The 25,947-nt window shown below is 42.1% G+C and overlaps 1 protein-coding gene across 2 annotated transcripts; it reads left to right on the forward strand.

Annotated features, from left to right (window-relative positions):
• The first annotated feature begins 93 nt into the window (after positions 1-93).
• THSD1 (thrombospondin type 1 domain containing 1) lies at positions 94-25,947 on the forward strand. 2 transcript variants are annotated; one of them, XM_077867919.1, is made up of 5 exons: positions 94-218; positions 3,458-3,598; positions 7,541-8,506; positions 18,713-18,871; positions 24,320-25,947. In XM_077867919.1, the coding sequence occupies exons 2-5, from the start codon at positions 3,541-3,543 to the stop codon at positions 25,699-25,701; spliced, it is 2,565 nt and encodes an 854-aa protein (XP_077724045.1). In that variant the 5' UTR covers positions 94-218; positions 3,458-3,540; the 3' UTR covers positions 25,702-25,947. The 2 variants fall into 2 exon arrangements, with proteins under 2 accessions (XP_077724045.1, XP_077724046.1); XM_077867920.1 differs by having other exon boundaries at positions 95-218; positions 3,485-3,598.

Genomic DNA, 25,947 nt, shown 5'->3' on the forward strand with positions numbered 1-25,947 from the left:
GCGAGGCGAGGCCCGCAGCGGGCGGGGCTGGCTGCGGGGGCGGGGGCGGGCCCGGGTGGGGCGGCGGAGCCGAGCGCCCGCGGCCTGGGCGAGCAGTCCCGGGTCGCGGGATGCTCTGCGCGCGGCCTCGCCGCTCCTGGGGCCTCCTCGCCGCCCGCCTGCTCGCCGCCCGCCCCGCCGCCCCGGCTCTCCGGCCCCCGCGCCCGCCGGTCCGAGAGGTAGGAAGAGCCCGCCGCCTCCCTCCCGCCGCGGGCACCGCTGCCGGCGGGGTCCTCGGTGGCTCCGCGGGTTCGGGGAGCGCCCCGGCCCCGGCCCCGGCCCCGCCCCCGCCCCCGCCGGCCCCGCGCGCCGCCCCCCTGCGCCCCTGGCTCGGCGGGTGCTGCCGGAGACCGGCTGGCCGCGGGGGCAGGGTGAGCCCGAGGGGTCGGGGCCCTGGGGGAGAGCGTCCGGGGGTGCTGCGCCTTTCAGAACAACTGCGCCTCTTTCCGAACAGAAATCCCTCCTGGCGTACGGGCTATGAGACCTAAGACTTCGAGACGGTCCTCGTTTTAAGAGGACTTTGTGCTGACGACTGGGCCAGGGCTGGCTTCCCCAGCGTGAACGGGACCTGTGGGCCCCTGCGGAGCCGCGGGAGCGGGGAGCGGGGAGCGGGGAGCGGGGAGCCGGGAGCGGGGAGCCCGGAGCGGGGAGCCCGGAGCGGGGAGCCGGGAGCGGGGAGCCCGGAGCGGGGAGCCGGGAGCGTGCAGCCTCCCTCGGGAAGCGGCGTCCGATGCCCTGGACCAGGGCAAAGCCCGCTGCACTGAGTATATAAATAAAGCCTGTTTACACCAGCTGCTTTGGAACTAAGGATTTCCTCCTAATAAATATTAGTGGTAGATAGATACACGGGAACGCGTATGTGTTTGAAGGGCCAGAATCACTTTGCCTCCTTTTGTTTTCACTTTTATTTGAGAAATAATTGGTCCCAATGGACTTTAGCTTAATTCTTTTTCTTTTTCTGCAGCAATGAAGACACTGTAGGGATTTATTTTTTATTTTTTAAAGATTTTATTTATTTATTCATGAGAGACACAGAGACAGGCAGAGACACAGGCAGAGGGAGCCCGACGTGGGACTCGATCCTGCGTCTCCAGGATCACGCCCTGGGCTGTAGGCGGCGCCAAACCGCTGCGCCACCGGGACTGCCCTGTACGGATTTATTTTAGCAGGTTTCAGCAAAAGCGTGGGACCTGAGCCTGGCATGATGCCATTAGCCACTGAGAATATTCACTACTTCTTACTCTATAGCTAATGCATTTCAAATTCTTCTGCAATGTTCATGTGTGAATGCTATATAGAAGTATTTTTAAATGTGCATTAAAAAGACCTACGTTTTTGTTTTCTCAAAAGGATTCTCAAGCCAAACATTTTAAGTAGGCAGTCCTGGTATTGGGAACAACATGTTGGAAGAAAACAAGCAAACAAGGTGAAAAGAGAGAGGAAAACACAAGAAGGAAGGAATCTTCTTTTTTAAAAAACAACAATGCTTTTTTATGCAGCATTCCACTACACTGTGGGTTGCTTTGTTCAGATCTTCAAATTAATGGTTGAGCTAGTAAAATTAAGCATTTATTTTTGAAAGCTTAAGAACATTTTTAAAAATCCATAGCCTGATTTTGTTAGGTAGGCTAGTTTATTTTATAGTGTGATCTGTATGACATATATGTGTATATATATGATCACACTATTCTGTGCTTTACCGGTCATTTTCATAAGAAGAAAAATGTGTTATACTCACAAAATCAGTGTTGTTAGGAGCTGCTTTAAAAAATCGTTATCATGGAAAAGCAAACAATTTGAGAGGAGCCAGTTCAACTTTTGGGAGCTGGGGAATGCTTGCTTCTCTTACTCTGGTTACTGAGATCAGTAACTCAAAAGGAAGCATTTTATTCCCCTAAGTGCCCACGCTTGCTTGGAAGATACAGTGATGCTCACCTGCTATGTTTGGCCACACTTCCCAGTCTGAAGTTCAAGCAGAGGATTGGATCAAATCTATGCTTAATAACAGCAAAATGCAGTTTTCTTTTTTTGTTGGGGAGAGGAGGGAGGGGATCCCCTAATCATCTGCCTAATTACACTTCAAATCTCTGCTTCCCTTTGAGGAAAGAAAGTATTTCCTTTGTTCAACCAACTCCTATTGAAAGAAAGCTAATAGAGACACAGTTTTCTTTCCATTGAATTTTTTATTATTTTAACAGTCCTTTTAATTTCATGAATTTCTATCTTTTCTAAAGAGATGTATATATTTAGAATATAGTATCTTATTAAAATATATTAACTGTGGATAATGGAGGAATGTAAACCTTAAGAAAATAGGTAGTTGATTATGTTTAGTAGCCCATCGTTTATTAGACTCTAGTATGAAAAAAATTGGCAAGCGCCTTTGACTCTTATTCTACAATCTTAATAGTCCTTTCATATCAAAGTAAGTGCCTCCTCCCACAAATCATTCTGAAGCGCAGGCCAACAAGGTCTGTCCGGCCCTGTTAGGTGGTCTGGGAAGATTGGTGCATGAAAGCCACATCTCTCAGGATAGATGATGCATAGTGACAGTGACAAGTATTGGAAAACTGATAGACGATGATAATTGTTATTTATCTTTTCTCTTTAGAGTGCCCTGAACAAGGGAACTCAGTGTCACATGGAGGTCACATTTAATTGCAATACTCTGGGTGTCTTTTTGAAAGATTTGATGGTTTTGATATAGCTCCTGGGCATTAAGAAATGAAGCAATCCAGATAACATACCACTTGTGCAAGAAGGACAGTGGTTTTAAAACCATTGGTAGAAGTGAGCCTGGTCTGTACAGCACAAAGAAAAATGAAATCTGGCAGAATTTTAGCACATTGATCAGTGTGAACTGCCAAGCAGATAAAGAGGTGAAAATGTATTATCCAGATTGGCTCTCACCTTTGATAAAATTCAGCGAATAACTAAGTCTCCACTTAAGTATGTGTTATGGCGCAGCAGTTTAGCGCCTGCCTTTGGCCCAGGGCGCGAGCCTGGAGATCCGGGATCGAATCCCACGTCGGGCTCCCCGGTGCATGGAGCCTGCTTCTCCCTCTGCCTGTGTCTCTGCCTCTCTCTCTCTCTGTGTGACTATCATAAATAAATAAGAATTAAAAAGGAAAAAAAATTTTTTAAAAAAGTATGTGTTACAAAGATAAGAGGCTTGGTGTTTTGTAAAGATAATCCTGGTGTTGAGAACATCTGAATGTTCTTAACAGGTGAGCTGTAATGGAACAAAAGACACGTGCAATTACAAATCATTTTCCTAGGGAACATTAGTGTCCTCCCTCTTCTCTTTTCAGTGGCACCTATGATGTTTGACTTCTTAGAATGTTTTTGCCATTTCATGAGTACTATTTTATGAATCACCTTGAATAGAGGCATCATTTGTTTGAGTTTCTAATTTTAGGTGTTTTTGAAACAAAAAAATTCACAGTTTGGATGTGACAAAGGACATGAGGAGACCAAAGACCTGGGATTTTGCTGATCAGAATGAAACAAATGTTGAAAGACTTTTCAAATCTGTTGTTGGTGGTGCTCTGTGACTATGGTGAGTATAGTAGGTATACTTCATGCTATCAGTATCAATTAAGAAACATACATGTGAGGTTTGTAAGTGCATAGATGTTGATGACCTTGCATGAAGGAAGCAGAGGAGAGTCTGTAGTACCATACCTTTTCACCTGGAGTCCTTGCAACCCTGGGTTCTCTTAAGGTTTTGTATATATTGATATAAATTTCCCTTTCAATGTATTTTTAAATCTTTTAATAAAGAATGAAAAACAAGTCACTTTCATTTAAACAAATTGGAGACAAATGTTTTACATTTGACAATTGTGTTACATTGTGTTCTCTCTGATTTCCTAGGAATTCAGTATTATGCATTTGAACTCCACTCCATGCACAAAATGTTTTTTTTAATTGGGATTCTCTGTAAGATTTCACTCTACAGGAGAGTTTTGCAGTTAGAATTCTATCTTTGGAGCCAGTCCAAATTTCAATCCTTGCCAGTTGTATGCCTTAGACAAGGTTCTTGTGACATCATAGGGCTGTTGTGATGATAAAATATGAAAGGCAAGACACCTTGACTGAGCAAATAACAGGTGCTTACTGTTATTCACTGTTTCCTTCATTTAGTTTTGTTTCAATGAAAAATCAAGTTCATTTTTTAGAGAGCTTTAAGCAACTACTGAACCAACAGATTCAATAGTATAAAACTTACTACTTTTCTTTTGATGTTTGCCAAATATTTCGTAGACGTCTCAGCAGTTGACTGTATAAAAGTGGAAATTATTTTCAAATTGATGAAGAAATGTGATCTAAAGGATAGAGAACCCTGCCTTGTGTGGTATCAGTGGCACATCCACTTAAATGGACCAGAGTATGCACTGTTCATTTTGTCCAGGGACTCTCTTTCCTCACTCAGCCTTTTCTTTCTAGGAAGTTTATTTAAACAAGAAGATGCAAAAAAAAAAAAATAATAATAAAATAATAAACAAGAAGATGCTTGATTTGCTGAAAATCAATCTGGGATTCAATTATCTTAATGTCATTTATCCCTACTTGAAAACAAGTCACTCTGCATATAACAGCCTCATCTAAAAAATTATAAAAGTGCTCTTGGTTTCATAATGATAAAGACATCAGAATTTTCCATTTACACAAAATCTGCAAGGATGTTTGTCATTGTTGAGAACAAATATCTTACTGGAGTATAAGAATGAAAGTTCAGTGAGCATAAAATAGAGCATAGAAGTTGAGTGTACCTGCTGATAATGGAAAAGGAAGTATTTTCCTACACGTGGGTTTTTCCCGTTCTCCACTTGATATTGATCAAAGTATACCAGTATACCAGTATACCATTAACAGTTGTTTTTTTAAAGCAACATGCTTATATTGAGACACCAGTTACTTTAATAAAGGAAAGGGAAGGACGACTGGGTGACTCAGTTGGTCAAGCGTCTGCCTTCGGCTCAGGTCAGGATCCCAGGGTCCTGGGATTGAGTCCTGCATTAGGCTCCCTGATCAGCAGGGAGTCTGCTTCTCCTTCCTTCTCTACCCTTCCCCTCTGCTTGTGCTTTCTCTTTTAATTGCACTCTTTCAAATAAAATCTTTAAGAAAAATAAAGGAAAGGGGAGAAGGGAATTGAAAGGATAGAGAAAACTATACTGTAGGAGCCAGAAGGTGGTACAACCAAATTGCAGTTTTCTAAATGAGGATGTATTCTCGTCTGTAAAAACAAAAGTTCTGTAGTAAAGTAGCAAGTTCTCTCTTCAGTACACACTTGCTGTCTGCACTGCTGGAACCCATCAATTGCATCTTTTTTCTCTGCTACTTACTGGGCATGTGTGTCTTTTTAATTGATTGATTGGCTGCCCATCAAATCAGAGTCTGATCTGCCTCTTGACAATCCCTATCATCCACGAAAGGGTTTCACTAGTTAACTAAGTGGTATGTGGTCTCGATCTTAAAGTGCATCAAAAACCATCCTGCTCCATGAGATTCAAATTAATCTGACCTCTGTTCTCAGTCTTAATTCCTTCCTTGGGCTGTGGTGAGTGTTAGAGTCTCTTTAGCCACCTGTTTACAAAAGAGTGCTAAGGAGGTTCTGAACAGGCCTGAGCTCCACCAGAATCAGCTACCATCCTCACCCCTTGACTCGTTTCCCTCCAGAAGGGAATATCTCTCAGCCTCTGTTTTGACTAAAGCTAAAACAAAACAAAACAAAGCAAAAAGCCTTTATTGTATGATGGTTTTCAAGCAAATGGTGATCAAGCATTCAGGTCTATCCAAGTTATATATTTTATTTCATCTCATCTTAAATAAGAAATGGAAAAAAATAAAAAATAAAAAAAAAATTAAAAAATAAAAGAAATGGGTGAAGTGCTGAGCTATTTAAAAAAAAAAAAACACCTCTATGGGCCAATATATTCATGTGCTGATTCTAATGATCATTAACTGAGTACATGTAAGGGTAGATTTAAAGACGACCAGACCAAAAATATATTGAGGCCCTTTGGACATATATATGATACAGTATAATATGTGTGTATTATATAAGACAATCCTAATAAGAATAATAATACTTACACATGTTATTTTTCCAGCCAAAAGAGCCCTGCAGTGTCTTAAATCTAGAATTTTTTTTATCCTAGCCATGGGCCAGCTGATTGAGGTACTGCCAAATTCTGTCTCCTTTGATACGTATTTGGATAGGGTTCAAAGTAGAAACAAGGATTCCTGTGTGTTTGTGTTTTTTTCCACTCTTTACTTCAGCTGCTCTGATGTGTCTCTTTTTTAAAAAGCTATGATTAATCTTAACTAAGTGATACTTGTGGCCTAGTAGTCATCTATCACTTCTAGGCTAGCTGTGATGTCATTAAAAATTGCTAAGGACAAGCCTGGCTGTGTCATAAACTTCATTCACTTGGGTGACCCATGGAGAATAAAGTGTCAACATTTCTTATTCATCTAAAAACTTCTGCTTCATACAAACCAACAGAACAGGTTCCTTTACTGGTGAAGATGCTTAAGTACTTGTCTTGAATATCAAGAAAATGATAACTTTGAGGTATATTTAGGGTCTTCCATTTTAAGTAATCTAGAGCAGTTTGTACTACATCATTTAAATCAAATTTTCTCACTTTACTGTGTATTCATTTCCCTAAAAGACCTAAACACCAGAATATGATTTATTAAAAACAAACAAACAAACAAACAAAAAACAAAAAACCTCACCTGTGTGAATTTGAAGCTCTAATTGGCTTTATTAAGCAATTCATGTATTGGGCACCATTCCGTCTAGCAAGTAGAGATGGCCCGAGGAGTTGCACAAAATGGAAGGTTTTTATGGGAAGGAGGGTGGGGCAAGAAGTTATTAGCAAAAGAACAGAAAGGATTGTTTCAATCCAGGAGTCTTCTTTGTGTGTGTGTGAGGGGGGTGTGGTCAACAGGTTTTTTTATGGTGGTGGTAACCTCACTAGTGCGGATCAGGAATTTTCAGATTGACAGAGGCAAGGCCACATTCAGGGGTTAGGTTGAAACTGCAATTAAGTCTTGGTTTCCTGTCCTGGGTGGGGGCAAATGTCCTCATCTGGGTTTATTTTTCTTTTCTTTTTAACAGATTGAGATGAGGAAAGTGTGGTATCGGATTTACATTTTGAGAATTGTCAGTTGTTATTCTTGCTTTATGGATTTTCACTGCAGATGGGTTACATTGTTGAATATGGTGCATTCAGGGTATTTACCTTGAATCATTGTTTTAAACATAACCATGAAAGCCAAAGATGAAGGCCCAGAGCTATGTTAGAATGGGGAATGATGAAGGCAGGGCCCAGCATGACTGGCCCAGGACCAGCACTCAGCATCATTGTACCTCCTCTTTGACTGAGTTCATACTTCTCTTACGTATAAAATGCTGTTTTCTTCAATGTCACCAATACTGCTGCTCCATGATCTCTTTGTAAAACCAATTCTGACACTTTTGTTTCAGTTCTGGGAGAAGCTGACTATCTCCTCTTGGGAAAGCCAGGCCATGTAGCTCTAAGCAACAGCACGGTGTCTGTGGATTTCCGGTATTTCAGTGGTGCTAATGGGACCCTGAGGAATGTATCTATCCTATTGTTGGAGGCCAACACCAATCAGACTGTTATCACCAAATACCTCCTGACCAACCAGTCACAGGGAACACTCGAGTTTGAATGCTTCTACTTCAAGGAGGCTGGAGACTACTGGTTCACGATGACTCCAGACGCAGCTGACAACAGCACTCCAGTCCACCAGTGGGAGCAAAGTGCCTTTCTCAAGGTCAAGTGGCCCGTCTTCCACATTGACTTGAATAGGACATCCAAGGCAACGGAAGGCACCTTCCAGGTGGGTCTTTTTACCAGTCAACCACTGTGCTCATTCCCTGTAGACCAACCTGACATCTTGGTGGACGTCATCTTTACCAATAGTCTTCCTGAGGCAAGAACGAGTCCAAGTCAGCCGCTAGAGATAAGAAGCAGCAAGAGGACAGAACTCTCTCAAGGTCAGTGGGTTGAGTTTGGCTGTGCACCCGTGGGGCCAGAAGCCTATGTCACTGTGGTTCTGAAGCTGCTTGGCCGAGACTCGATCATTACCTCTACAGGACCCATTGACCTGGCCCAGAAGTTTGGGTACAAACTGGTGATGGTGTCAGAACTGACGTGTGAGTCCAGGGTGGAGGTGATGGTACTGCCTCCACCATGCATCTTTGTCCAAGGAGTGATCACAGTCTTCAAGGAGGCCCCAAGACGCCCTGGGGAAAGGACCATTCAACTGGCTGAAAACAGCCTGATGTTGGGAGAGAGGAAAACAGTGTTCAACTGCACTTTGTTTGACATGGGGAGGAATAAATACTGCTTTGACTTTGATGTCTCAAGCAGAAGCCATTTTTCTGCAAAGGAGAGGGAGTGCATGCTAATTCAGAGAAACATAGGTTGGTATTGAGATTTAAAACATTTTTTAATCCAACTGATGCCCTCCTGCAATCAAAATTATTATTTTGAATCTAGGTGAACTTAATTTTCTGTGAACTACACCATCATTTTTTTGGTTCACTCCTCACAATGTCCCAAATGGCATTATCATTCTTATCTGAAGAATTAGGAATACTGGCAAGCAGACCCAGCTCACCGCTTACTTCCCTAGGTCTCAGTTTCCCCGTTAGTAAAACAGGGATAATAAGAGTATCTACTTCAAAGAGTTGTGACAATTGAATGAAATAAGTATGCACAGTTCTCAGCATAGTGCCTGGTGTAGAGGAAGCACCAATAAACCTTAGCTATTATTGTATTATATCTTAAAAAACTATGTTATTACATCATATGGCAAATCCTTGGCAGGTATGAGTAGAATTCAAAGCTGAATCTTGAACTGTATTTGGTTAACTTCTGGCTTCCTCTAGCTGAGCATGTCACTTTTCTGTTACAGCCTTCATTACAGGAATGAGTTTCTTTAGAAGTGAGATTTCCAAACAAGATTTTTAAAACCTTCAAATTCTAAATTTTTTGTGTAATGCCCTACCTAATCACAAAGAAGTGGGGTTATTACAATTCCATCCATGCCCTGTGCTCCTCATTGCATTTCTTTTCCTTTTTCTGGGCGTAAGCCTGGTCTTGGCAAGAGATTCATCTGGCAGAGATTGTCTGATTTGCATATATCTTCATCCCTATTAAGCCCCAGGTCCCCTGACAGCCCAAGCCTCTGACTGTCTTTGGAACCCCAAATGTTTCTTACTCCAAATACACCCATCTCCTCACTTAGAAGTCCATTTCCTTTGACTCTCTTCGCACCCCCTAATCACTTCCCTGCTTGTACTTACCTCTCCATCCAGCCTAGATTACATGGCCCATCCCTATCATCCCTCTCCTACCAATACCCTAAACTCCTCTGCCATCTTTTTCTTCTGATGCATGAATCCAGCCATCTGCTGGCCACTCACTGCATGCAAGCTGCAGAAGGCCACATCCAGGTGGACAGGAGCACCGTGAATGGGTTATGCCTCCCCCCTCAGTTGGACCCATTATGCTACCCTGACCAGCTCTGCTCCTATTCTCTAGAAAAGCATCCCTCAGACCTCAACCCCTGCCCCATGGCTGACTCTCAGAGCTGAGTCAGTCTCCTGCCACACAGGGCAGCTGGCATCCGTTAGGTATGTGCTCCCTTGACCTCCCACAAAATATCTGTAGACCTGTAGTCATTGTTCCTCCTTTGCTGTCACTATGGAAGAAGTGTCACTCTTCCCCTGGACTATGGATCCCAGTCCCTTTGCTCCTATCAGGAATCCTCTGTTAATCATTATCCCCTCTCTCTTCTCTGTCTCTATTCCCTTACTGGCTCATCCCCATCAACTTTGAAATATATACTTAATTCTCTTATCTAAAAACAAAACAAACACTGCCCCTCAACCCCTGGTTCTCCTCTAGATGATCCCAACTTTCTCTGTTTTTCCTTTTATAGCCCGAGTTCTTGAAAAAGTCACCTGTACATTGTAGTTTATTTCCTCACCTCACATTCACCTTTCAACCCACATGCCTCTCCTGAAAATGCTTTCACTGAAGCAACTAGTGCATGACTTCCAAGGTCGCCAAGTCCAGGGATGCTTTTCCACCTGTATTTTCTGTGACATCACCCTGGACCCTCTTCTTGCTTACCTCCCACTCCCCTGGCGATTCCTTCCTGGTCTCCCTTGCCTGCCAATTCTCCCACCTGGTCACATCCATTAATTCTCAGATTTCCACATCCTATATTAGATCCTCTTTTTCACTCTTCACACACCTGCTAGGTGATTAGCATCCTAATACTGATGGCTCCACATTGGCATCTCTCCCCAGCACCCAAGTGCTACCACATAGCTGTCACCCTCACATGTCTCTCGGGCATCTCAGAGGACTCAGACTCATCACCTTACTCCCTCAACCTGCCCCCTCAGTATAGGCTTTCACCATCCATTTCATTGTTCAAACCAGAAGCCTGGGGGTCTTCCTTTTCTTCACCTCCTATAAATAATAAATCACTAAGTCCTATGGGTTTTGGCTTCTTGGTGTCTGAATCCTGGTTTAAACTTCCATCATCCGTTAGCTAAGCTATGGATTCCTGATTGATTCCAATCCCTGCCATATCCACTTCATTCTCTCACTGCAGGCAGAGTGATTATTTAAAATTCAGGTTAACTGAGACTGTTCCCTGCTTAACATCTGTCTGTCACCTCACTTGACATGATGATGAAAATCCACAGGACCCCCTAGAGCCAGGCTGCCCAACCCACAGTCATTGTATCTGGGTTGGAGTCTCCACCCACCTTCACCTGGTTGACATTAGCCTATCCAACCCCAAGTCTCCACTTGGGTTACTCTTCCTTGACCCCAAACTAGTTAAATTCCCTTGGTGTAAGCTGGCACAGCATCCTTCATTCCTCTTTCATGGCATTGATCATTTCTGTCACGGCTCATTCAGTGTCTTTCTCCCCATGCCCCTCACCCTTATCCTACCATCCTGCTGATGGCAGGAAGCTCATTGGGTGTGAAAAGCCAACTTGTGCTACCATGAAGTTATTTATGGTATATATTTGGCCCACTTAGTATGCTTGGCACATTAATAGGTGCTCAATACATGTTTTATTAAAGTGAAAATTGAGGGATCCCTGGGTGGCGCAGAGGATTGGCGCCTGCCTTTGGCCCAGGGCGTGATCCTGGAGACCCGGGATCGAATCCCACATCGGGCTCCCGGTGCATGGAGCCTGCTTCTCCCTCTGCCTGTGTCTCTGCACCTCTCTCTCTCTCTGTGACTATCATAAATAAAAAATAAATAAATAAATAAATAAATAAATAAATAAATAAATAAAGTGAAAATTGAACACAAATGTGGCCAGTCCAGGTATTAGTAAGAAAAATTGTATTAAACTATATTAATCATCCAAGATAGATTCGCCATCTCAAAAGAAGTTACTTGTTAGGAGAAAAAAAAAATCTAATTGAATTTAGTGGAAACAAACCTAAGGAAATAAAGATATTTGAGCCATTTGATTAAACACATCGGGAGCAGGAGGTCTACTCTGTGGCTCTCCCAGCTATTGGGGTTTCCATAGATTCTTCTACTTGTCTAAAGACTGAGTTTTCCCCTCACAGCAGCAGGGAGGAGACCCTAGAGAGAGGCAGAACAAAGGAGTGGTTCTTTGTGTTTCCAGGCTGAGGGTGGCAAGGGGTTCCCCATGGAGCTGCAACAACTAGACACTACAGAGCATCAAGACCAAAAGCCATGCCTGGAAGAGCTAATGCTCCTGGAGACCCCAGGAGTGTGACTCCAGCTAATCAGTGACATTGATGCTAGCTATGGGACCTCAAGCTTTCCAATGTTTTAGCATAAAAATTTATGACTGGATCTAGTTCTCTTCATTTTCCACTTATATTGACAGTTGGCTTTTTTGGGCAAATGGTATCATTCTGGGACCCCACTGAATCCACCATGATTTGTGCGAGCCAATGCTTCCACCGATTTCTTATTAGTTGCTTTTGAAAATGGAGTAATGTGTTTGATATGTTTGTCTCTTTTTCCAAATATGTCTTCAGACCTTAAGATAATATGTAAATAACATTTTATAGAAGGATATGTTGCCACAAGTGATTATTTATGATCTTCATTTATCTTACTTAGCATGAATGTTTCTATTTTTCTCTGCAGAAATGTTAATGTATTAGGTTATGGGATGCTACCTGAGATCCTGCCAGGGAATATTAGTAACATATGGCATGGCACTGTAATAACTTACAAAAATAAATTGAGAACTACTAAATCCTAAACATCTTCCCAAGGTTTTCAGACAAGGGAGTATATAAATTTAGGGCAAAAGTTGATAATTAATGATAGAGGGTATGAAGTCATAGTTGCATAATTTTTTTAACTTAGGGTTTTTTTTGATAAATGAAAGTATATATTTAATATATAGCTTCCTTAATAATTTAAATTTTTAGACTTTTTGCTTCTGTGATTAGATGGTCTTGTTTTTTCTTCATAATGACTGAACAAGAGTTTTTTTCCCCAAGAACTATCAACACTGTCAGTTCCTTCCTATTTGCAGATTGTGTATTATCTTTTTAATTCTCTGCCAGAATCTTTTTAAGCCACTTGTCCACTTTCTGAACCAGTTTACCTAAAACTAGAAAATATAATTTTAAAAGTTCATATAAGCAGATCCTTAGATGCTTTAATACTCCACAGTTCTCTGAAAGTGAATGAAACCATAAACCCTTCCAAGAGTAAACTTTTCTTTTGGGATTCCTTAGGAATATCCTCTCAGGATATGCGACATACTGTGGTGATCATCTGACATGAAATCATAGTGATTTCTTCGTACCAGGCACTGTTCTGAGTGATTTACAAATATTAATTTGTTTAATCTTAAAAATGTTTTGAGTTAGGTTTGCTATTTTGTCAATTTTATAGGTGAAGAAATAGAGGCACAAAATTAACTTGCCCAAGGTTAAGTGGCTTAAACCATTACTGGTGGTTGATTGGCTTTTTCCATTATTCTATACTGCCTCCCATAGAATCAATTTATGTCAACTTATGTATTAGACTATATAAAACTTTTAGATTGAAAAAAAGTTATGTTTCCTCCTCACTGGTTCATCTGGTGCTGTCCACTCCTCTTGAAAGACGTGAAACCCACTTTGGAATCCACTGACTCAGGCACAAGCATGATTTGGCCAATATAAGTGAGTCTTGTTCTGTGCACAGAAAACCGGAACTGCTTATCCACGTGTCTTTGCTCCATTTGCTGCTTTTAGTTACTCACTCTCGTCTATAGGACTTTCTTATAAGCATGTTTTGTTGAGTTGCTTTAGTTTCTTAAGCAAAGTGTCTTCTAGGTGTGAATATTTTAGGGGCTATATATTCTTTCAGATAGTCTTGAGGGCTGGAAACAAATCCCCCTTTTCCTATTCCAGACAAATTTTGCTCATTCAGAATTAATATTCTCTATAGTAGCCTGGAAGGTATTTATCCTGGCCAAACAGGTTTGTTATGTAGTGTGAGTGTGGGTATGGACATCTAACCAGGCCAAAACAAAACAGCTTTCATTCATAAAGTAAGAATATTTAAAATATTGGTTATCTTGCTCTTCATTTCTAAAACATGAACTACAATTGTCTAGTGACTTTCCATTTGCCTAGTATTTCCCTCAAAAAGTTATTGGTAGAAATCTTCAGGGAACAGGTAGAATTGCTCAAGATATTTTTTAAAATATGCCTGATTAAATTTGTTTATTGCTTTGAGTGATTTCCTTTGTTTCCTGTTTGATTAATTTGGTTTACAAATAAAAGGACATACGATGTAGCTTCAATGTTTATTTTTTTATTCTTGATTGTCCTATAAACCAGGATTTTACTTCCAAGGGAAAAGGACACAACATTTGAAAATGTAATTTTTGACATTAAGATTCATGCTCTTATTAAAACTTTGATTTTTTTCTGGCCATTGCTAATGGAAGTTTTGTTTTTAGTTTGACAAATAACTTTATATATTATATTTATGTGAAGTAAGAGTTAAGAAAGAATAACAAGATTCTTAGCATTTGTGATTTTACTTTTTATGGCCTTGAATATGAGCATATGAAAAGTGTAAACTATGCATTGACTTAATTTTCAATTTAGATTTCTCAGTAGTGGAATTCCCAGTAGATTTTTCAAAAATAAATCACTAAAGTTTAACTTAGAAAGACTTTTTGTATGAGAGTCCCAAAGCTTTGCAGGCATGGGGGGCTTAGTATCTGAATAGCTCTGAAGCTTAAGTACAAAGCTGGCTCATTGTTCTTCCATCTGAAGAGCTGCAGTGTGATCTGAAGACACAGAACCAATATTGTGTTCAGTTGGACCTCTGGATGGAACATAATTACCACACCTCAGTTGATGTTGGTCCAGGATAGTGGTTTGTAATGCTCCCACTCTTGTGAAAATCCCAGAGACTTTTAATTGCCATAAAGAACTCCTATTCTGTGACTCACTCCAAAGATTGCATCACTTGGATTACCTGAGAATATATTTGCCCTTCGTGTTCTCCTTATATTTTTGTAATGCTTTATATACCTTTGCTGTATTGAGTTATTGTCCATAAAGGATAAAAAAAAAAGACTGTTTACAGAGGGTGCCTTGAGTTGGCATGACCTGGGTCTTGAGGTTGGTTGCATACTGATAGAGAAGGGTCTTAAGCTAATTTTTATAGGGAACTATTTAATTATTCTATCTGGCAGTGTTTGCATATATGCCTGAAAGAGATATTTGCAGGTGTCAGTCAGTAATAACTGTTCTGGGAGTATTTTGTATGTATTTTTAAGCTCTGAGGTTAGGTGCATCCCCATCTAGCGTTGTTGAGCCCCTTGCTGAATTGACCCTTTTATGATTATGTAATGTCCCTCTTTATCCCTGGTAGTATTTCTTGTTCTGCAGTCTACTTTGTCTGATATTAATATAACTACTCCAATTTTCTTTTAATTAATGTTCACAGGTATAACTTCACCCATCTATTTACTTTTAACCTATTTGTGTATTAAGTTTTTTATTAAACATTTTTAATTGAGTATAGCTGACACACAATGTTACATTAGTTTCAGGTATACAAGATAGTGATTCAACTTCTCTATGTATTATGCTATGCCCACAAGTGTACATACCATCTGTCACCATACAATGCTATTAAAACCTCATTGACTATAATCTCTATGCTGTGCCTTTTATTCCTGTGACTTACTCTCACTTCCCTTCATCCATATTTTCCCTATCCCAACACCCCCTTCCTTCTGGCAACTATCAGCTTGTTCTCTGTATTTATATGTCTGATTCTGCTTTTTGTTTATTCATTTGTTTTTTTTGGATTTCACATATGAATAAAATCATATGGTATTTGTCTTTCTCAGTCTGACTTATTTCACCTAGCATATTGCCCTATAGGTCTATACATGTTTTGCGAATGGCAAGATCTCATCCTTTTTTGTAGCTGAGTAATATTCCATTGTATGCATATGTATGCATGTGTGTTTATGTGTGTACATCTTCTTTATCCACTCATCTATCAATGGACATTTGGGTTACTTCCATATTTGGGGTATTGTAAATAATGCTGCAGTAAACATTGGAGTGCATACTTCTTTTTGAATTAATGTTTAAAATAAGTTTCTTTTAAATAACATATAGTTGGGTCATGTTCTTTTACCCAATTTCACAATCTCTGTCTTTTATTTGGTGTGTTTAGATTATTTACATCTAGTGTAATCATTATATGGTTGGATTAAGATCTGTCATCTTGGTAGTTTTATATCTGTTCCATCTGTTCTTTGTTTCTTTTTCCTCTTGATTCTGCCTTCTTTTGTATTAATTGAATATTTCTTATGAGTTACTTTAACTGTACTGTTGGTTTATTTTTTATACCTTAAAATATTTTTTACTGGTTGTTCTAGAGTTTATAGTATGTACCTTTAATTATTCTTTTTTTTAAAGATTTTTAATTTATTTATTCATGAGAGACACATGGAGAGAGAGAGAGAGAGAGAGAGAGAGAGGCAGAGACAGAGGCAGAGGCAGAGGGAGAAGCAGGCTCCATGCAGGGAGCCTGACGTGGGACTTGATCCCCGATCCCCAGGATCAGGCCCTGGGCTGAAGGCAACTCTAAACCACTGAGCCACCTGGGCTGCCCCTAATTATTCTTGATCTATCTTTGAAGAATAATATTTTGATTCACATATAGTATAAGGACCTTATTAACAGTATGCGTTCAATTCATTATTCCCATTCTTTGTGTGATTACTGTCATAAATTTTACTTTATATATGCTATGAACACATAATACTATTTTTCTCTAGCCATTATATTTCAGAACATTTAAAAATAAGGGAAAAATGAATTTTATCTTTTCCTTTATAAATGCCATTTCCAGCACTTTTCAATTCTTTGTACAAATGGAGGGTTTTTACAGGTATCACATTCCTTCTGCTTGAAGGATTTTCTTTTAGCATTTCTGTAGTAAAAGTCTGCTGGTAATTAATTTCATTCATTTTCCTTTGTCAAAGAAGTTTATTTCTCAACTTTTGGAAGATACTTTCACTGGATATAGAATTGGGTTGGTCAATTCATGGGTTGGTCATTTTTTTCTTTCATTACTCTAAAGATATTACTCCATTATACTTGGCATGCATGACAAGAAGCCTGCTGTATTTCTCTTTATTCTTCCATATGCAGTGTGTTTCCACCTTCCACCTTCCCTCCTGCACAGCCTTCAAAATTTTGTTTTTAGTTTTTATCAGTTTAAATATGGTGTGTCTGATTTTTTATTTGCTTTTTTGTATCTGTCCTGCCTGTTTTTTTCTGAACACCTTAATGTAACTTACTATCTTTCAATCTTTCATTAATTTTGGAATTATTTCATTAATCTTGGTCATTATTTGATTTTCTTTTTCTCTTCTGGGATTCTAATAACATGAATGATAGACTATTTGATATTGCCCCCCAAACTCTTGCATATTCTATTGGTTTATTCACTCTTTCTTTTTGATCTTTGTGTCTCAGTCTAAATGATTTCTACTCACCAATATTCAGATTTATTTTTATTTTCCTTAGCTCTGTTGAGTCTACTGGTGAGCATTCTTTTAAAAGGCATCCTTCATCTTTGTTACCATGTTTTTCACTTCTAGTATTCCATTTGCTTCTTCTCAGTTTATAAATCTCTAATGAAATTTTTCATCTGTTCATCTTGTTTGCCTTTTCCACTAAAGTCTTTAATATTAATCATAGTTATTGTAACTTCTCGCTCTGGTAGTTCCAATATCTGGGTCACATTTGAATCTGGCTCTCTTGATTACTTTATCTCTTGTAGTTTTTTTTTTTCCTGTTTCTTTGTATGTCTTGTAATTTTTTATTGCAAGGTGGACATCTTATTTAGAACTGAAGACACCACTAAATAGTACTTATGTGGGGAAATGGGCATACCCTGTTTTTGGTAGGCCTTTAGTGTGGGGATCAGGTCAGTGTACTAAGGAATTAAGCTGTGTTTGGGTTTGTGCTGTTGCTGTGGCCATTCTCAGGACATGACAGAGTTCATAATTTTGCTAATGTTACCTTGCAGTTAGTGTAGGAGTTGGCTTGCCAAAGAGTTTTCCTCCATGCTTCTGTTGCACCCTCAGCTTTAGGCTTGAACCTGCACCTAAGAGAGGTTTTCACCTGTCACCATTGTCTATGCTCTAGCAGTAGGTTGTTGTTATTTGATACTTGTAAATTGCATGGTGCAGGGTAGGGGTTGGGCAATGAGAGCTAGAGAGCTTTTTCTTGTTCTAGTTCATCCTTAGTTGTAGACAGAGATGGAGCCTTTTTGATGATCTTGACCCTTTCCAGTGATAGAAGCTCTCTAATAGTCTGGGCCCAGTATATTTTCTGCTCCTCTCCAGGGGTGAAGGATTACCTTCTTTTTCTATTCTCTAGTGGCACTAGATCTTCAGTGGTGCCCTTAGAGTGACAGGGCTTCTGCTTTGTCGCTAGTGGTTGAGGCTTTTGTTGGTAGAGCTAATAGGGAAAAGGATCCAGGTGAGGTTTGTGTCTTTCCCACAGTGCCACCCTTCCCATCCTTAGGCTTCCATCACAAGGGAGGCTTTCTCTGGTCTTGCACCTACCCTCAGTCCTTCTTACAAGCATTTGGTAAGATCCATGAAGAAGAGCCTGCAAGTGGATACAAATTCCTATTGGGTTTGTAGCTCCCAGGGGGTCTATATTCTCATGCTAGCCCACACTAGGCTTCTAGTAGTTCATTACATTTTTAGATGATTTCTCCCTAGCTTTTAGGAGGCCTGGTGCCTAGCCCGGGAAGCAACGTTTGTATTCTGTCTTTCCTTATAGGAGCTCATCTTTCCTTATATTTCAGGCCATTTGGTTGCCCTGCGACTTTTGTTCTCTGATGGATTCCAAAAAGGCTAACATTTTGCAAATTAAACAACTTTCCTTTGTTTTAAGGGTTATTAAGCACTCTTTCCAGCTTTCCGCATATTTGGGAATGTTTTTATGTACTGACTTTACAAGGCCTGAGATTTGAGTTTGCTGCTTCATTTGGGTGCAGTTAAATTCTGATTCTCGAATGAGCATTAAAAGTATGGCTGATGTCCTTGCAGAAACATGGGGACTGTGGCAGCCGTGGAGCCAGTGCAGTGCCACGTGTGGGGATGGTGTCCGAGAGCGACGCCGTGTGTGCTTGACTCCCTTCCCCTCCAGACCTGGCTGCCCTGGAATGTCCTTGGAGACCTCTCTGTGTTCCCTGGAGGAGTGTGCTGGTAGGTATTCTTCTTTCTTTGGGAATCTCTCCCCAGAGGGACTGTTGAACCTCAGCCTGCCTGAAAATCACCAACCTGAATTCCGAGGTGGACTCTATTATTGCTGCTGGCTTTACCACGGCTGTGTCCATTAGTGTGTCCATTAGTAGCTTGTCAGATGATGGGGTCAGTGAGATGATTGAACACAGTGAAAGACAGGGAAATGACGACATGATCTAAATTAAAAACTCAGACATATGAAAACATTTTTAAAAAGACAAAAACAAGAGGGATGATCTTTTCTTCCTAAGATATTTTTAATTTTGTTTTTGTTTTCTTATTTATCCTTCCTTTACTTCTCCACCCCCCAACCAACCAAATTATGGAAGAACATCTCATCATTTCAGAGAAGCCTGAGGGGACCACATAGACTATTATTTGTCAAAATGGGGCAAGTCACCCTGTCTTATCCCCTGCATGGCCCTAGCTTTATTCTTTACTACCCCTACCAAGGAGGAGGTAGTGGGGAGATTTCTTCTTATGGCCTAGAGACTGGCCTTTCCTTCATCCTGTCAACATCTTGAAAGCACTTAGTAAGCGCTCAATGAGTATATGATGTGAATGGTTTATAGATGTGATGCTGACATGACTTAGGGTTGCTTCAGCTTACGGAGTTGAATTCCATTCTTTTGCTACAGGTTACAGTAATAAGAATCCTTGCTCTTCCTACATACCATCTCACTTACTGATCTACAGCCAGTCCACCATTTAATTTGCCAGCCTTTGCTCTGGTCCTGACTTCTTCCACACTCTAATTCCAGGTTAGAAAACCATTGGTAATTCCTTGTCCCTTGGGATCTGGGGGAGTTAGATAGGGTTCCTTTGTGTGTGTTTGGATTTCAGCGTACCTTTTAGCCAAAACTACAGGCACCTGGCAACAACACCTTGGCCAGTGTCCCCACCTGTGACCTTAAAAATTCATTCTTGCTATCTCATTTTTCCAGCCAGTGCTATGCTCTTGTTTCCTTTATTACAGCATCCTGAGGGGTGTTCTTTCTTCTGTTTTTTTCCTCAGGCTTAGGCTCTTCTGCTAGCCCTCTGTCTGCCCTTCTTCCTTCATAATCCTTTGGCCCCACTCTGAATCTATTCTTTCTCCAGTTATATCTCATACTACTTTCTAAAGTTCTCCTCTTTCTCTACTCTTTCTTTATAAGTCTCCTTCATTTTCACAGTTCCTTTCTTGGGTATAACCATCTTCAAGTACACCCATTCCTCTCAATTCTGGGATGTCATGCTGTGTTAAGATATTCTATTTAGAGTTCCAGAATGAATGAATGAATGAATTCAAATGAATTTAAAGTCAATTGTTACGGCTTCTACTGCACCTTTAGAAGTGACAACAATATCAACCATTGATTGATCATCTGCTATGTGCCAGCACTTTAAATACATTATCTCTCTTATTTGGGATTCTGAGGCATAGAGAGGGTAACTGACCTGACCAAGATCAAAAAGCTAGAAAGCAGAGGACAAGATCTGACCTATCTTGAACACCTTGCCTATCTACACAGGCCCAGTCTAGCTTTCTGGAAGCATCAACAACCTGGAATTAACAATCATTTTTGAGGATAGGTGAAATTATTTCATGTTTTGATGTCTTAATTCTTTAATATTGGAATGGAACTCAAAATTTCTATATTATAAATTAGCAAAAAGGGTTAAGTGCTATAGACACCCCTACTTCTATAAGTGGTCCTTAGATAAATGCTTAGGTGGATAAAAATGATCATTTCTTCCAAGTGTTGTTCTTTCTATTCAACCTATTTCATACTCCTTGGAAATGTAAAGATCTGTTCACAGGCTGCTTAGCCTCAAGAAATTTCCTTCACTTCAGGTGAAAGAGAGAGTAGATGGGGCAGAGAGGGCTGAGGTCAGCAGCTCTTCGGCTTTTCTCTAGCCATCATTTTGAAGGGATCCAGCCATAGCCAAAGAGAACAGCTAAGTAAAGAGGTCCATGATGTGCAACTGCATTGCTGCTCCCCACGGATATAAGTAGCCACTGTACATGAAAGAAATAAGTCAGGAAACAATTCTTTCATCATTCAACTGTGTTCAGCTGATCGAGAGTTTAGAGTTTTGTTTGGCTTTGAAAGGATGTTTCTATGCCAAGTTCTATGTTAATTTGACCATCTTGTTCAAACAGGAGAGTGGGAGGATCTGTTGTCATTGTGCCCACATTCCATCTAGTGGAATTATTGATCATTTTGCTATTACCTTTTTAAATGAATTAACCTAACATTTATTGGAGACCAAGTATGTGTAAGTTACTGTGACTGGGGTTAGGAATGTATAGATAAGACATGTTCCTGTCTGGAAGGTACTCATGATATAGTAGCTCAGCAGACACATAAATAGGCATAATATACAATACAATGTAGAGCCTGCAGTGAGAAAGGTATCCATAGCAGGCCATGGAAGCTTGCGGGGGTGAAAATTCATGCTGGGAATACCTCCTTTCTTGGAGATGGTGATATTCGAGCTGAAGTTTGAAAGCTAAGTAGGTGTCATCCTAGGTGAGCTAAGTGACAAAGGGAATTTTAGCAAAGGGAGCAATGGATGAAAGCATGGAAGAAGATGGCACATTAAGAGACCCAGAGAACTGAAATTAATTTAATGTATCTAGAGCATAATGTGCCAGGAAAGAGTGGAAAAATGAACCTGAACAGGTAGGCAGGAGTCATATCCTGAGGAGCCTTGAAGGTTTGGCCTGTATTTCAGAAGTTGTCTCTCTCAGCTGTAGTGTGCAGAATACATCGGAAGGGGTAGGCGTGGCAGCAAAGCCTCTTAAGAGTTTTTCAGTAACCCAGATGAAAAGTGAAATGATGGGGATGCAGAGGAGAGAGAGACTCAAAGATTCTAGATATGATGAGTGATGAAGAGGGAAGCATCAAGGATGAAAACCTGGACTCTAGTACTGGCAACTGTGTGGACACTGGTGCCATTTCCTTGAGATTGGATATACGGGAATGAGGCACAGATTCTAGGGGAAAGATGATGAGTCTTGGGCATGTGGAAATGAAGGTGTTGGTAGGACATCAGTGGAGAGACCAGAGCTAATGGACCCAGGTTGAGATCCAGATCTCCTTGCTCCAGAGTTCATGTTCTTCTTTTTCAAATTAGATAAGACAGCAGAGGAAACCATCAACAACACAAAAGGGCAACTTACTGAATGGGAAAAGATACTTGTAAATGATATATCTCATAAGGGTTAATATCCACAAAATATAAAGAACTTGTACAACTCAACACCAAACAAACAATCCGACTAAAAAATGGGCAGAGGATATGAATGGACATTTTTCCAGAGAAGACATATAGATGGCCAACAGACCCATGCAAAGATGCTCAGTGTCACTAATCATCACAGAAATGCAAATCAAGACCACGGCGAGATAATACCTCATAGTAGTCAAAATGGCTAGTATGAAAAATACAAAAAATAGTAAGTGTTGGTGAGGATGTAGAGAAAAGAGAACCCTCATGCACTGTTGGTGGGGATGTAAATTGGTGCAACCACAAGAGAGAACAATATAGAAGTCCTTCAAAAAATTAAAAATGGAAATACCATATGATCTAGTAATTCCATTACTGGGTATTTACCCCCTAAAAATGAAAACACTAATCCTAAAAGATATATGCACCCCTATGCTGACTGCAGCATCATTTACAATAGCCAAGATTAGTGCAACCCAAGTGCCCATGAATAGATAAGTGTATCCATTTATCAAGAAAAAGATGGTGTAAATATATAATGGAATATTACTCAGCCATTAAAAGAATGAGGTCTTGCCATTTGCAACAACATAGATGGACCTGGAGGGTATTATGCTAAGTGAAGTAAGTCAGACAGAGAAAGACAAAATACCATATGATTCAATTTATTTGTAGAATCTAAAAACAATAAAACAAAACAGGAAACAGACTCTTAAACACAGAGAACAAATTGGTAGTTGCCTGAAGGAGATTGGAGGGGGATGGGCAAAATAAAGGAGATTAAGAGGTACAAACCTATAGTTATAAAATAAGTCATGGAGATGCAAAGTACAGCATAGGGAATATATTTTTTAAAAAGAGTAGAATTTTTATATGGAGGTGAAAGAATCAGTTGAAAATGGCAATTAGGAATGAGGAAAGTGAGGAATACTCCCTGCTGCTGGTTCCGTTTGCTTATAAAAAAAAGTACGTGCCACAGCTTACACCCAAGAGAGTGGTCAGGGGGAGCCATGTCCTGTAGTCTAGTCCTCAGGTAAGGCTAGGAGGCAAAGGGAAAGGTTCTGGATGTAAGGAATTTGGTTATCCCACTGGGGTGGCAGAAAGGAGAGAGAGAAGCAGTGGGAGGATGGGTCATGGACATGACACAGGGAACGGGTGCTGATAAGAGCATGTGGAAAAAAGGGGGACAGGAAGGTGACTGGAAGGCCTTGAAGGGTGGACAGTGACAAGAAGGAAAGAGGGGTGATGGTAGTGGCATTAGCGGGCTTTAAGTTCCCAGGTACTTAAGTGTCAGTACAAGCTGAGGCCCCAGGTGGCATCTGAGTCTTGATGAAACATTTTGATGACCATGGGACAAACCAGTTGGAGAGAAGAGGGGAAAAAGGCAAATCAACATCCCATGGAAGGAAGCAGGGGAATAGATAGCTGGAAACTGAAGAGTGAGAAGCAGAGGTTTCAACCCTCAGGAAAGATAGTTCCTAGGTATTAGAAGGGAAATGTAAGTTGCATTACATTGCCTAAAGATTTATTTTCATCTAATAATTTCTCAAGATGTACAATTTTAGGTACAACCTACCTGAATTATTTTGCATGTCAGTTTTTTTTTTTAAGATTTTATTTATTTATTCATGGGAGACACACAGAGAGAGGCAGAGATACAGGAAGAGGTAGAAGCAGGCTCCCTGGGGCGGGGGTGGGGGTGGGGGGTGGGTGGGGGGAGGAGGCGGATCCGCGACTCATCCCAGGACCGGGGATCACGCCCTGAGCCAAAGGTAGATGTTCAACCACTGAGCTCCCCAGACGTCCTGCAAGTCAGGCTTCATACTTGGTAAGCGTTTTCCCACGTGCATCTCAAAGGTACATTGAACTCTAGATGTTTACCGCGTTTACCTTATCGTAAGCAAAAACCTTGATTTTTGCCTTGAAATTGCCCTTATGCTGCTGCTGCTTTGTGGAACATTCGAGACCCACGTCGGCAGGAGTTACCCTGATTGTGGTTCATCTGCTCACCTCAGTTCTGGGGTCCCTGGTTTCTGGTGTCCGAGCTGCCGGCAGAGATGCATGTGTAGGGCCAGAAACCCTAGTCCTTGTCTCTTCCTTCTTTAACTGCTGGATGATCCGAGCCAGCTGCCCAGGCCCTGGACACCACGCAGGGACACAGTCCTGGAGAATCCATTTGCTCTTCCTTTCTCGTAGCTCTCCAGCCATCCAGCGTGTCTCCCCTTCAGCCCCAGGGCCCCGGGAAGTCCAACAACGTCGTGACGATCACCGGGATTTCACTGTGTCTGTTCATCATCGTGGCCACCGTCGTCGTCACGCTGTGGAGGAGGTTCGGCCGCGCCCCCGAGTGCGGCCCCCCGGCCCGGCGCAGCTCCGTGCACTCCCCGGGCTGCCGGAAGCACTCGGACGAGGAGACCATCTGCGAGCCGAGCGGGCCGCGGGGGAGCTTCTCGGACGCGGGCGACGGGCCAGCGGGGGGCGCCAGGGGCGCGGGCATCCCCCTGGGCTGCAGGCGCCCCGGCCCCGGCCCCGAGGATGACGCCTCCGGCAGCGAGAGCCTGCAGGCCAGTGCCCAGAAGATCATCCCCCCGCTGTTCAGCTACCGCCTCGCCCAGCAGCAGCTGAAAGAGATGAAGAAGAAGGGCCTGACGGAGACCACCAAGGTGTACCACGTGTCTCAGAACCCCCTGACCGACACGGCCGTGGACGCCGCCGCGGGCCTGGGCCTGGGCCTGGGCCTGGAGAGCCCCGACGGCGCGGCCGCGGACAAGTTCCGCATCAAATCCCCATTTCCGGAGCAGCCCGTGGGGGGCGCCGCGGCCGGGGCCCCCTGCGGGCTGGACTTCCCCAGCTTTCCTGCCAGTCGCGCCGTCAGCCCCAGCCAGACGGTGGTCCGCAAGTCAGCCCCGAGGCATGTGGCGGGCAGAGGGGTGCTGCTGGAGAGGAGCCACCCCAAGGGCTCCCACTTCAGGAGGACATCGAGTTTCCACGAGGCCAAGCAGGCCCGGCCTTTCAGGGAGAGGAGCCTCTCCACCCTGACCCCACGGCAGGCGCCCACCTGCAGTGCCAGGACGCGGACCTGGGACCAGGCGGACGACAGATTCCGGCCTCAGAGTCGAGGCGCTGCCCTGCTGCCGGAGAAACCTGACCATTTCCAAGGGGCAGGTGCCACCAGAGGTCCATTAAGTCCTCTCCCTAAATCCTACACCCTGGGACAGCCGGCGAGGAAGCCAGACCTGGGAGACTGCCAGGCAGGCTTCATGTCGGGGGGTGAGAGAATGGACCCTCACAGAGCTCAGAGGGGCCCGTCCCCCAGTCACAGGAGTGTCTCAAGGAAGCAGCTGTCCCCTGCTGTCCCCAAAGATAGCTACCAGAGGGTCAGCCCTCTGAGCCCTTCTCAGTGTAGAAGAGACAAGTGTCAGAGCTTCCCAGCCCACCCTGAGTTCGCCTTCTATGATAACACATCATTTGGCCTCACTGAGGCAGAGCAGAGGATGCTGGACCTCCCGGGCTATATTGGGTCAAATGAAGAGGATGAAACCACAAGTACCCTCAGTGTGGAGAAGCTGGTCATCTAACCTAGATCAGCCTGTGACTTCACACAACTGAGGTCCTTTGCCCAGCTCTTGGTATCAGCTGCTCACAGTGGTCTGTGGGCTGATTTTGTACATTAGGATTGGGTGGCAAGGAAGTAACTGAGTGTATGCATGTGTTTTAATTCATAAGGAAGAAGTTACTTATTTTGAACTTTTCCCTTTGTTATCCTAATTCTCTTGGTTTATTACTAATAAGTTCAATAATAAAATTTAAATGGGCGAAACAGG

Source organism: Canis aureus, chromosome 24, assembly GCF_053574225.1.
Source record: "Canis aureus isolate CA01 chromosome 24, VMU_Caureus_v.1.0, whole genome shotgun sequence".
In the NCBI taxonomy this organism is placed as follows: domain Eukaryota; kingdom Metazoa; phylum Chordata; class Mammalia; order Carnivora; family Canidae; genus Canis; species Canis aureus.

Excerpts from the sequence above, each read along its gene's own strand:
- THSD1 (XM_077867919.1), top strand. The coding sequence starts at position 3,541 with ATGAAACAAATGTTGAAAGACTTTTCAAATCTGTTGTTGGTGGTGCTC. Across the intron at positions 8,507-18,712 it reads GCTAATTCAGAGAAACATAG|AAACATGGGGACTGTGGCAG; the intron begins GTTGGTATTGAG and ends ATGTCCTTGCAG. Across the intron at positions 18,872-24,319 it reads TTCCCTGGAGGAGTGTGCTG|CTCTCCAGCCATCCAGCGTG; the intron begins GTAGGTATTCTT and ends CCTTTCTCGTAG.